At 43.0% G+C, this 13,728-nt stretch overlaps 1 protein-coding gene across 1 annotated transcript; it reads left to right on the top strand.

Annotated features, from left to right (window-relative positions):
* Nucleotides 1–478: 478 nt before the first annotated feature.
* LOC139235180 (neurofilament medium polypeptide-like) lies at nt 479–5,626 on the top strand. Its single transcript, XM_070866399.1, has 4 exons — nt 479–1,504; nt 1,581–1,705; nt 5,052–5,403; nt 5,459–5,626. The coding sequence occupies exons 1-4, from the start codon at nt 479–481 to the stop codon at nt 5,624–5,626; spliced, it is 1,671 nt and encodes a 556-aa protein (XP_070722500.1).
* Nucleotides 5,627–13,728: the final 8,102 nt, after the last annotated feature.

Here is a 13,728-nt window from a genome sequence, read left to right as displayed (position 1 = left end):
TTGGTTCCAGGGTGGCATGTAGTGTTGTTGCACTAACCATTCATCCACCTGTTACTAAGAGGCTTTTCTTTTACCCAACTGTGACCCATACTCCATCCCAACTTTGTAACACATGCACTGGCCTGAGGTTGGTGGTTGGACATGAACTGTGAGACCCACCGGGGTACATTGAGAAACTACGAATTCCTCCAGAACAATGATCAGCGATTTTCAAGTGTGAAACACCTACAAGCACTTGGAAGCAAAAATAACATGTAACTGAGCAATGTAAAATAATTACATGAACCAAACTCCCATGGCAACATATTCTCTCGCAAACCACTATTGTGTTAACGGCAACTGGAAAGAGCAGCAACATCACAAATTTCCCTTAAGTAGGCAAAGAATCAGTTTTGCAAATTCACCACTCGCACTCCCTATATAAGGCAGAGAAAAAGGAGTGACTCTGCACTGTTACCGACAGCCCAGCGCAAGCAAGATGAGTGATAGCCGGCAGCCTGGCAGCAGCTCTCCGCTCGGGAAGCTGTACTCAGCGACCTTGACTCGGAACCCAGGCTCTCTAAGTGCAGAATGCAGCTCTCAGGACTGGTCCAGATCACCGCTCAAGCACAGCGCCCTGTCTGCGGCCCGAGGGTACAGCTCACCAGCCCACAGGCACTCGGAAGGTGGGCAGCTCTACCAGACCAGCCTCTTCACTGAAGATTCCAACGTGGTCAGCGCCAACGAGAAGGAGTTGATGCAGGGTCTCAACGACCGCTTCGCCGGTTACATCGACAAGGTCAGGCAGCTGGAGCAGCAGAACAAGGGTCTGGAGGCTGAAATCACAGACCTGAGGGAGAGGCAAACTTCTCAATCCGGCCTTGCAAATATCTATGAGCCAGAAATGACAGAGTTACGAAACCTCATCCAAGAAATTGAGAACCAGAAGATGCAGATTCACCTGGACCGTGAGCACCTGGAGGAAGATCTCCAACGACTGAAGGGGAAATATGAGGAAGAAGTACAAATTCGACACGACACCGAAGCAAGTATTCAAGCCTACAAGAAGCACAGCGACAACGCCAACTTGATTAAATTGGAGCTAGAAAGAAAAGCACAGTCGCTCATGGAGGAAATCGTGTTCCTGAAGAACAGTCACGAGGAAGAGGTGGCTGATCTGTTCGCTCAGATCCAAGCCTCGCAGGTCAGTGTTGAAATGAAAGATTTCACCAAGCCCAACCTGACGGGAGCCCTGAGGGAGATCCGAGCCCAGATGGAAGGATACACCAATGGCAACATGCAGCAGGCCGAGGAATGGTTCACATCCAGAATAGCCAAAATCAACGATGCAGCAGAAGTCAACAGAGTAGCTCTACAGAGCACAAGGCAGGAGATCAACGAGTACAATCGGCAACTACAGTCCAAGAATATAGAGCTGGAGACAATAAGAGGGAGGAAGGAGTCTTTGGAGAAACAGATGAATGTTGTTGAAGACAGTCACCATGGAGATTTAATCCAATACCAGGTGAGAGCTGTTTTAATAGAAAACTCTAACACATCACTTTGTTCCTTAACCTAACATCTAACTTTTTGTTCTGTAGAAAACTGTCCAACAATTAGAAAACGAGCTTAAAGATACAAAACAAGAAATGACTCATCATCTGAGGGAATATCAAGATCTGCTGAATGTCAAAATGGCTTTAGATGTGGAGATCACTGCTTACAGGTAGGACCAATCAATGGTGTGCGCACGTGACCAACTGATGTTGTAAAGTTTAAAGTAACATGGAAGGGAAGATAAAGCCACATGGATTATGTTCAGCAATGTAACAGCCAAAGTGAATTTGAAAGCGTGAAACGATTTGTGAGAATAACGTATCGCTTGGAGCATCTGCAATATATTTGAATTAGCAACAGAATCCATTTAACAAGAAAAGATCTTCCATTTACATTGTAGATGTTATGTCCTCAGGACATCCTAAATGCTTCACAGATAATAAATTAGTTTTGAAGCATAGTCACTGTTATACGGGTTAATATGTCAAGGTTCCACAAGCAGCAATGAGATGAATGATCAGCTAATCTATTTTGGTTGAGCAAAGAATGTTGGCCGAGGACACTGGGGAAGCTCCCTGCTTTTCTTCGTACAAGTGCCTGGGGGCCTTTTATGTCCACCTGAACAGACAGATGGGGCCTCAGTTTTAACATGCCATCCGATAATGCAGTACTGAACTGTCAGCCGAGCTTATGAGCTGAAGTCTTCAGTTGCGTTGACAGACTGGAGAAGCTGGGGTTGTTCTCCTTAGAGCAGAAATGATTGAGAGGAGATTTGATAGAGGTGTTCAAAATCATGAGGGGTCTGGACAGAGTAGATGGAGAGAAGCTGTTCCCAGTGACAGAAGGGTCGAGAACCAGAGGAAACAGATTTAAGGCAGAAGAACCAAAGGCGACGTAAGAAAAAGCATTTTTACGCAGCGAGTGGTTGGGATCTGTAATGCACGGCCTGAAAGAGTGGTGGAGGCAGACTCAATCTTATCTTTCAAAAGGGAATTGGACAAGTATCTGAGGGAAAAACTTTGCAGGGCCAAGGGGAAAGGGCAGGGGAGTGGGACTGGCTGAGAGTCGGCATGAGCTTGACGGGCCGAATGGCCTCATTCCGTGCTGTAACCATTCTATGATTCTATGATTCCATGTCCTGGAGTATTACTTAAACCCAAGCCCTACTGACTCAGATGCAAGACTCCTATCGCAGAGCCATGCAAACATCTCAAGATAAAAAGCACAGGTTAAAAATATTCAGATCCAATTAGCATATTACTAACTTCCTCGTTTATTCAGATTTCTGTATCAAATGAACTTTCAAAAGGTAATTGAATATATACTTGAAAAGGAAAAATTCGCAGGACTACGGGGAAAGAGCAAAGGAGCAGGATAAATAGTATAGCTCTTTCAACGAGCCACACAGGCACGATGGGACGAATGCTTCCCTCTGTATTCTATAAATAATACAAAGCAATGTGTTGAGAGAAAAAAAATTGTCTTTCATGATATATTGACTAAGGAGATTACTACAATTTGTCACACTCCTGTAAAGAAGGTAGGATTATACCTAGCAATTCAATAACTTTGAATTAGTTCATTTAGTTGTATAAAGTCGGTTCGAAGTTTATGTAAATCAGCAGATGTGGTGGAAACTGACTGCCAGGTCTGACTAACAATAATGGGAATTGTTAAATGACTTAGGAGCGAGGAATTTCTGAATGTTGCTGAAGAGTTTCTGGTATCTCTGGCTGATTACACAGGATCATATTGGATATCCAGCACAGAAACAGGCCATTCGGCCCAACCAGTCCATGCCGGTGTTTATGCTCCACTCTCGCCTCCTCCCGTCTTTCCTCATCTAAATCTATCGGCATAACCCTCTATTCCCTTCTCCCTCATATGCTTATCTAGCCTCCTCTTAAATGCATCGATACTATTCGCTTCAGCCACTCCCTGTGGTAGCGAGTTCCACATTCTCACCACTCTCTGGGTAAAGAAGTTTCTTCTGAATTCCCTATTGGATTTCTTGGTGACTATCTTATATTGATGGCCTCTAATTTTGGTCTTCCCCACAAGTGGAATCATTCTCTCTGTATTCACTCTATCAAAACCGTTCATAATTTTAAAGACCTCTATTAGGTCTCCCCTCAGCCTTCTTTTTTCAAGAGAAAAGAGACCCTTTCGTCCTTTCCTGATATTTCTGGTATCATCCTTGTAAATCTTCCCTGCACCTTCTCCAGTACCTCCATATCCTTTTTATAATATGCCAACCAGAACTGTACGCAGTACTCGAAGTGTGGTCTAACCAAGGCTCGATACAGATTTAGCATAACTTCACTACTTTTCAATCGTATCCCATGAGAAATAAACCCTAGTGCTTGGTTTGCTTTTTTATGGCCTTGTTAACCTGTGTCGCTACTTTCAGTCATTCGTGTATTTGTACTTTGCTCTTCTACCCCACTTAGTTTGTATTTTCCAAGTAATATGTGACCTCCCTATTTTTCTTACCAAAATGTAATACCTCACATTTATGAATTTCATTTGCCAGTTATATGCCCATTTTTCAAGTTTATTATTTTATGATTATGATGTTAGCAGCTCGAATTTCTACTGCGCACCAGTCTGTAATCAAATTAGCCTGACATGCCTCCCAATTTAATCATTCATCATCAACAGAGAAAAAAATTGAAATAAATGATGCTGCTCTGTAGATCCATAGAATGCACTGCAAGGTGTGACTGGAATGGAGCAATGTTCAGAGAATCAGGACTATGGCGTTACAGCCCATTCTCCAATGCACACCTCTGGGTAGTGCGCTTCTGTTGAATCTGTGCTGTATCAATGGGAATAAATCAGCCATTTCGGGTCATTTAGTTATTGCCTCATGTATTTCTCTAATATAATCAAAAAAATGTGTCACAAGTGTTATTTCAAAAATAACTGTTACCTGACTTGGGCCGATATTCTCTGGAGTTTAGAAGAATGAGAGGTGATCTTATCGAAATGTAAAAAATTCTGAGGGGGATTGACAGGGTAGATGCTGAGAGGTTGTTTCCCCCTGGCTGGAGAGACTTGAACTAGGGGTCATAGTCTCAGGATAAGGGGTCAGCCATTTAGGACTGAGGTGAAGAGGAATTTTGTCACTCAAAAGGTTGTGAGTCTTTGGAATTCTCTACCCCAGAGGGCTGTGGATGTTGAGTATATTCAAGACTGAGATCGATAGATTTGTGTGCATTAAGCGATATGGGGATAGTGCAGGAAAGTGGAGTTGAGGTAGAAGATCAGCCTTGATCTTATTGAATGGCGGAGCAGGCTCGAGGGGCCAAATTGGCTGACTCCTGCTCCTATTTCTTGTGTTATGTTCATGCAGCTCTTAATTCTACTTTATAACATTCCTTTAAAAATTTTGGATTTTAGCTTATAGGCTGTTATCTGAGCTTGACAGATCTCACAGCATTTAAGAGATAATGGAATTTGTATTTAATGTTTAGATCTGATATACCCAACCATGTTTTTGTTCTTTGTTTAAGGAAACTCCTCGATGGTGAGGAGACCAGATTTGACTTCACTCCTCCATCTTATGCCTATGGTCAACCACAATCCGATTTCACAACTCAAGTGAAGGCAACCCCTACAAAGGCACCCCTCCGTTATAAGTTCGTCGAAGAAATTATAAATGAAACAACGCAGGAGGTTGGTCGGGCGGAATATGAAGAAACTTCTGTTGAAGCAGTGCCTGAGGAAGAACTTGAAACAAAAACAAAACATGGAGAAGGCAAAGAACCAGAAAAGGACAAGAAAACAATACCTGTTCCTGATGAAGATGATGGGCAAAAAGCCACGGGAAAAAAAGAGAAGTTTGATGAGGGAAATGTTGCTGACGTAACAGAAACCACAAAACAAATAAAAGATGAAGTAAAGAATTCTTCACCAAAAGCAATTGCTGAAGAAAGAGAAATCACTCAAAGGAAAGACCATGAAAGGGAAGATACTGCTGAAGCAAGACGAGAGGTCACAGATAGAGAGGCTGCTGACACAGACGGACAGGCAGAAGAGGGCGAAACCACGATGGGTGAGGCCATGGATCGAGAAATTGCTGAGATAACGGGAGAAACCTCAGCGAGAAAGGGAGAGACAGAGAAAGAGACAGAGGAAGAGATAGAGAAAGCTACAAAGCGAGAGATAGAGAAAGATACTGAGACAAAGGAAGAGATAGAGAAAGAGACAGATACAAAGGGAGAGATAGAGAAAGATACTGAGACAAAGGGAGAGATAGAGAAAGATACAAAGGGAGAGATAGAGAAAGATACAAAGGGGGAGATAGAGAACGATACTGAGACAAAGGGAGAGATAGAGAAAGATACAAAGGGGGAGATAGAGAAAGATACTGAGACAAAGGGAGAGATAGAGAACGATACTGCGACAAAGGGAGAGATAGAGAAAGATACAGAGACAAAGGAAGAGATAGAGAAAGATACAGAGGGAGAGACAGAGAAAGAGACAGAGGGAGAGATAGAGAAAGAGAAAGAGACAGAGATAAAGGGAGAGATAAAGAAAGAGACAGAGACAAAGGGAGAAATAGAGAAAGAGACAGAGACAAAGGAAGAGATAGAGAAAGATACAAAGGGGGAGATAGAGAAAGAGACAGGGACAAAGAGAGAGATAGAGAAAGAGACAGAGGGGGAGATAGGGAGAGAGAGAGAGACAAAAATAGAGAGAGAGAAAGATACGAAGGGAGAGAGAGAGAAAGATACAGAGGGAGAGATAGAGAAAGATACAAATGGAGAGATAGAGAAAGATACAAAGGTAGAGATAGAGAAAGACACAAAGGGAGAGATAGAGAAAGAGACAGAGATAAAGGGAGAGATAGAGAAAGAGACAGAGACAAAGGGAGAGATAGAGGAAGAAACAAAGGGGGAGATAGAGAAAGATACTGAGACAAAGGGAGAGATAGAGAAAGAGATAGAGACAAAGGGAGAGATAGAAAAAGAGTCAGAGAAAAAGGGAGAGATAGAGAAAGATACTGAGACAAAGGGAGAGATAGAGAAAGATACTGAGACAAAGGGAGGGATAGAGAAAGAGACAGAGATAAAGGGATGGATAGAGAAAGATACTGAGACAAAGGGAGAGTTAGAGAAAGAGACAGAGATAAAGGGAGAGACGGAGAAAGAGACAGAGACAAAGGGAGAGATAGAGAAAGAAACAGAGACAAAGGGGGAGATAGAGAAAGAAACAAAGGGAGAAATAGAGAAAGAGACAGAGAAAGGGGGAGAGATAGAGAAAGAGACAGGGATGGAGATAGAGAAAGATACTGAGATAAAGGGAGAGATAGAGAATGAGACAAAGGGAGCAATAGAGAAAGAGACAGAGATAAAGGGCGAGATGGAGAAAGATACTGAGACAAAAGGAGAGATAGAGACAGAGACAAAGGGAGAGACAGAAAAAGAGACAGAGAAAAATGGAGAGATAGAGAAAGATACTGAGATAAAGGGAGAGATAGAGGAAGAGACAGAGATAAAAGGAGGGATAGAGAAAGAGACAGAGATAAAGGGAGAGATAGAGAAAGATACTGAGACAAAGGGAGAGATAGAAAAAGAGACAGAGGAAAAGGGAGAGATAGAGAAAGATACTGAGACAAAGGGAGAGATAGAGAAAGAGACAGAGACAAAGGGAGAGATAGAGAAAGAAACAAAGGGAGAGATAGAGAAAGAGACAGAGAAAAGGGGAGAGATAGAGAAAGAGACAGGGATGGAGATAGAGAAAGATACTGAGATAAAGGGAGAGATAGAGAATGAGAAAAAGGGAGCAATAGAGAAAGAGACAGAGATAAAGGGAGAGATGGAGAAAGATACTGAGACAAAAGGAGAGATAGAGATAGAGACGAAGGGAGAGACAGAAAAAGAGACAGAGAAAAATGGAGAGATAGAGAAAGATACTGAGACAAAGGGAGAGATAGAAAAAGAGACAGAGGAAAAGGCAGAGATAGGGAAAGATACTGAGACAAAGGGAGAGATAGAGAAAGAGACAGTGACAAAGGGAGAGATGGAGAAAGATACTGAGACAAAAGGAGAGATAGAGACAGAGACAAAGGGAGAGACAGAAAAAGAGACAGAGAAAAATGGAGAGATGGAGAAAGAGACAGAGATAAAGGGAGAGATGGAGACAGATACTGAGACAAAAGGAGAGATAGAGACAGAGACAAAGGGAGAGACAGAGAAAAATGGAGAGATGGAGAAAGAGACAGAGATAAAGGGAGAGATGGAGACAGATACTGAGACAAAAGGAGAGATAGAGACAGAGACAAAGGGAGAGACAGAGAAAGGGACAGAGATAAAGGGAGAGAAAGAGAAAGAGACAAAGGGAGAGATGGAGAAAGATACTGAGACAAAGAGAAAGATAGAGAAAGAGACAAAAGGAGAGATAGAGAAAGAGACAGAGGGAGAGATAGTGAAAGAGACAAAGGGAGAGACAGAGAAAGAGACAAAGGGAGAGACAGAGAAAGAGACAAAAGAAGAGATAGAGACAAAGGGTGAGATGGAGAAAGATACAAGGGGAGAGACAGAGGTAGCGAGAGAGGCAAAGGCAGGGTCTATGAGGGGAGCAGTCTCAGCGATGGTGGGGGAGGATGAGGAGGAAGATGATGCTGAGATAAAGGGAGTGGGTAAAGTGGCTAAAGGAGCTGCTCCTCGGGAAGACTTTAATGAGCTGGGAGATCCTACGGACAAGGAAAGTGCCAAAGGTTTAGGTGAAGAGCACAAAGCCGATCAACAGAAGCAACTCGAAGAGCCAACAAAATCATCTAAAGGTCAAAAGGAGCCTGGAACCTCGGCTGAAGAACTGACAGAAGATAGTAAAAGTGAAAAGAAAATGGATAAACCAGAGGAAGAAGCACAAGAAGTGAAAGAAACGACTAAAGATTTAAAAAAAACACCTGAACCCGACGAAAAGGAAACAATTGACATGAGAACCTCCAAAGCAGAAGAAATGGAGATTGCAAAAGATGCGAAATGGAAACAGGAAAGCACAGGCAGCAAATGAAACAACCGGGAAACAAAGTGAAGCAACTCCATAAAAAGCCCCCATAAAGGAAAAACTACCTGTTCTCTAATCTGAAATGACCTTTCAATCTTTTCAAAGTTTTAGTGTAAGGCTTTGCCAGTTCTGGGCAGTATCAGATCATCGTTTCACCCCAGCACTGAGATACTCAACCTATGCCAAATTGCAGAAAGGTGAAAATAAATAATGGTTGTAAAGATGTTGTTCAAAATAGAAACAAAAGCAAATTTAGTTTCCTCAAATACTAAAGAAGAAAAGAATGTTTAATAGGTCCAAATGTAAGAAATGTATGTGGCAAAGTGAAGGTACAGTCCCTTTCACACAGACCGAGGATGAAAGGCAAATGTTTGTCCAACTGGAACATGGACATTTCTTCATGAGAAAAATGTTGGATATTTGAAAACTGTGTGAATAAAGTTAATAATTTCTTTGTGGTATTTAAAACAATGTCTGAGCAACAGCATCCGTTTTAGTTTCAATGCGTTGAAATACATGGTAATAATATTGTAACTGAATCAGACACTTTGGATCACTTGATCACAGTAATAGTTGCTACAAATTTATTCTAAAAACATTGAATTTCACAAATACCTGCATGGAGAGGGGTCTTGCAGGGTGGGACTTGGGGATCCATTCAACCAGCCAATAGTCTCTGTTGGCTTGTGACTGTATTTGAAGGTCATGGGGGGGGAAGGCCTGGATTATGTCAATGCCTCCCTGACCTAGCTAAGCCTAAGGGTTATCACCAAGTCACCTTGACCTGTTCATTCCAGCAGGTGCCTTACTTTACCAACGACCCCAAGGTGCCAGTGTGTTCTCCTGCAAAGGCAGCACTACAAATAGTGCAAGGACTTCACAGAATGTATGTAGGTGTTGTTCCTCTAAATGAAAATACCATCGCAAATAAATGCATCAAAAAAGTTGGCTTTGTTTCTTTGTGATTCATTCTGAGTTATTTGTTCTGCTTCAATAATAAATAACTGATGTGGAAATAAATCAAAGCAGAACATGGATATCAGCCGTGGCTCAGTGGGCAGCACTTGTGCCTCTCAGTCAGAAGGTTGTGGGTTCAAGTCTCACTCCAGGGAGTGTTGAGGGAGTGCTGCACTGTTGGAGGCGCTGTCTTTCAGATAAGATGTTAAACCGAGGCCCTGTCTGCTCTCTCAGGTGGGCGTAAAAGATCCCATGGCACTATTTCGAAGAAGAGCAGGGGGAGTTATCGCCAGTGTCCTGGTCAGTATTTATCCCTCAATCAATAGCTTGAAAACAGATTATCTGGTCATTATCACATTGCTTTTGTGAGAGTTTCCTGTGTGCCAATTGGCTCTCAAGTTTCCTACATTACAACAGTGACTGCACTTCAAAAAAGAAGTGTTTAATTTGTAAAGGGCTTTGGGATGTCTGGTGGTCATGAAAGGCATTATATAATTGCAAGTTTTTCTATAGAAATTTCTGCGTGCTATGAGCAGATAAATATTTAACACATCCGTGTGATGCTCTTTTGTCCACTATTTTAACAAATGTGTTAACCTATTTTAAATGGGTTAGCCCCTCCACTAAAATATTGGCTGGAGGAACATCATATAAACAGATTAAGCATTGATCGGCTACGATCACATTTAGAAATTGCTCGGCTTATACCTGAGCTGTAAGTATAAACCTGATTCTAGGAACCCAGTCAGAAGACTCTGGGACCTTTTTGTCCCCAAAGGTATACACACACCTATTGTTTAAATGTTAGAAACAGTTAATATACAAACTAGTTTTTGCTCCTATAATAATAGTTGCCTCTTCCCCTCTCCCACATCGTGGTTCTCCTAAACCTGACTAGTTGTTTCTATATTTCAGACAATGAGTAAATGCACATACATTGCTTTAATTTTTATTGGAATTTCCAAAGATCATGGGAGCCCTGAGGTAAGCACATCTTGTGCATGAAACACAAAAGGTTAGTATGCAGGTACAACAAGTGATCAGGAAGGCCAATGGTATCTTGGCCTTTATTGCAAAGGGGATGGAGTATAAAAGCAGGGAAGTCTTACTATAGCTATATAAGGTATTGGTGAGGCCACACCTGGAATACTGCGTGCAGTTTTGGTTTCTATATTTACGAAAGGATAAACTTGCTTTGGAGGCCGTTCAGAGAAGGTTCACTAGGTTGATTCCGGGGATGAGGGGGCTGACTTATGAGGAAAGGTTGAGTCGGTTGGGCCTCTACTCATTGGAATTCAGAAGAATGAGAGGTGATCTTATCAAAATGTATAAGATTATGAGGGGGCTTGACAAGGTGGATGCAGAGAGGATATTTCCACTGATGGGGGAGATTAGAACTAGAGAGCACGATCTTAGAATAAAGGGCCGCCCATTTAAAACAGAGATGAGGAGAAATTTCTTCTCTCAGAGGGTTGTAAGTCTGTGGAATTCGCTGCCTCAGAGAGCTGTGGAAGCTGGGACATTAAATAAATTTAAGACAGAAATAGACAGTTTCTTAAACGATAAGGGGATAAGAGGTTATGGAGAGCGGGCGGGGAAGTGGAGCTGAGTCCATGATCAGATCAGCCATGATCTTATTGAATGGCGGAGCAGGCTCGAGGGGCCGTATGGCCTACTCCTATTTCTTATGTTCTTATATTCCTATGAGAGAGGATTTCCTATAACTGATCGGTTCTGTGGGGTTTCTATGTGCTTTTAAAATGGCCAAAATCTTCCACATTTCACAGCGAAAATGAGCACAGTCACACAAATCCTCAGAGGATCTCACTGACTATTCTGCTCAAGCACGTGCTGTGCCTGGAATAGCAAGAACTGAGTGACAGATGTGAAGTGGAAAATACAGAGAAAACATCAGCAGAGGGTAGGAAATGAAGAGAGATAGTGACACACACACAGACAGAGACAGAGAGAGAGAGAGAGAGACAAGGATAGTGACGCACACAGCGACAGAGAGAGAGAGAGAGAGACAGGGATAGTGACACACACACACATACACACACACACACACACATATAGAGAGACACACAGACAGAGAGAGACAGACACAGACAGAGAGACAGGGACAGGGATAGAGACACACACACAGACAGAGAGAGAGACAGGGATAGAGACACACACACAGACAGAGAGAGAGAGAGTCAGGGATAGAGAGACACACACAGACAGAGAGAGAGAGAGGGAGAGACACACACAAACAGAGAGAGACACAGACACAGACATAGAGAAAGATAGGGACAGAGACATACAAAGAGAGAGAGAGACACAGACCACAGAGAGACAGGGACAGGGATAGAGACACACAAAGAGAGAGTGACACACACACACAGATACATAGAGACACACAAAGAGAGAGACACACTCACACAGACAGAGAGAGACAGAGACAGAGATAGAGAGACACACACACAGAAGAGAGACACAGACAGAGAGAGTAAGAGACAGAGATACAGAGACATATAAAGAGAGAGACAGACACACAGACAGAGACCGAGAGACAGAGAGAGAGAGAGAGAGACAGGGTCAGGGACAGACACAAAGACAGGGACACAGAGAGTAACAGAAAAACAGGGAGAAATGAAAAATAGCAGCAAAGAGATACATAGTGAAGCACGGAGATTAAATAGTCATAAATATTGTGCAGTAAAAGGCAGGCAGCAATTCTTGTACACATACAACTGAGCACAGAAGTAAAAAAGGAAATTATTTTTTTAAATACCAACATTGTGTGCTGCCTGAGGGGACGTATTCAGAGGAAATCAAATCAAAAACATATGAAAATTGTCTGGTATGCAGGAAAAGTCTGAAACTGATATGGGAACTCTGGAACTATTGATAAAACATGCATAATATCTAACATCATATCAGGTGTCATTGCTTTCTGGTTTCCCCCCCAAAACTGAAGGCATTCAATAAACACCATTGTCTTATTAATAATGGTGTAATTAGCACACAGAAAACCCTCTGTATCACAGCACCACGTAACAATCCAATATTGTTGTAACAGGCACTTCCTGATTGGAAGTGGTGCAACAATTTCACTGACATCAGAAGTAAATACTGTAGGTGAGTAAATAGGTCACATACACCTCTAAAAGGCTGCGGACATCCCAGACACAGACACATAAGCTCACCATTACAGAAAGACATGAACTGAAAGACCTGTGTCTTTGCCTGTAGCATCCAAGAGGGGTCAACATCATCATCATAGGCATGACTTGCTTCCACAAGAGTTCCACAGGAGTTCACAGATGTTTCAATGAAGGACCCGATATTCCAGTCCTGAACTCCGGTTGAGGGGGTGGAAGATGCCTGTGCGTGGATTTTTTTAACGTGTGGTGACCGTTGCACATCAGCCACTATGGGCTCGACAGAGCTAGGCCTTTATCCAGTGGCAAGGGTTAACCAGGACGACTGGAGACCTGTTCTGCTGCACGGACCTAGTGCGCACACATATCGCAGGTGGGCAGGTCCGTGCTGCCCCTGGGCCCTCGGCTCTTCTGGGCCTCGTACCCTCATTCGCCGCACCTCCGCAACGATGTGGATGCAACCCCACAGTATAATGCTCAACCTTTTTGTACTAAACTGTTGTTGCATTTCAATAAACATATACAGCAGTGTCAACAACCCCCTGATGAATATTGAATTTCCAGATAGCGATACGAAGACTGTTGTGTATCTGTAAAGCATGCACTCCCATGTTCTGCCACCAGGGAGTTCATCCTCTGAAGTCCCAAGGGATCCCAGCATCCCTTGGGAGCACTGTATATAAGTTGGCCCCTAAGGCCTGTTCCTCACTCTGGAGTGTCTTAGTAAAGATTGAGGTCACTGTTACTTTAACCTCCCTGTGTGCAGTCTCATCTGTGTTAGGAACACAATAACTGGCGACGAGTATACGAATCCAACGCAAAGATGCAGCAAACTGTGGGCATCCTGGAGAAGTTCTCAGAGGGTGAGGACTGGGAAGCCTACATCGAATGGCTAGACCAGTACTTTGTAGCCAACGAGCTGGACGGAGAAGGAAACGCTGCAAAAAGGAGAGCGGTCCTCCTCACGGTCTGCGGGGCACCGACCTACAGCCTCATGAAGAATCTTCTGGCTCTGGTGAAACCCACAGATAAGTCGTATGAGGAGCTGTGTACACTGGTTTGGGAGCATCTT

Source organism: Pristiophorus japonicus, chromosome 22 (assembly GCF_044704955.1).
Source record: "Pristiophorus japonicus isolate sPriJap1 chromosome 22, sPriJap1.hap1, whole genome shotgun sequence".
Taxonomy (NCBI): Eukaryota; Metazoa; Chordata; class Chondrichthyes; family Pristiophoridae; genus Pristiophorus; species Pristiophorus japonicus.
The sequence above is the reverse complement of the archived record's forward strand: the minus strand, read 5'-3'. Positions and strand labels throughout refer to the sequence as shown.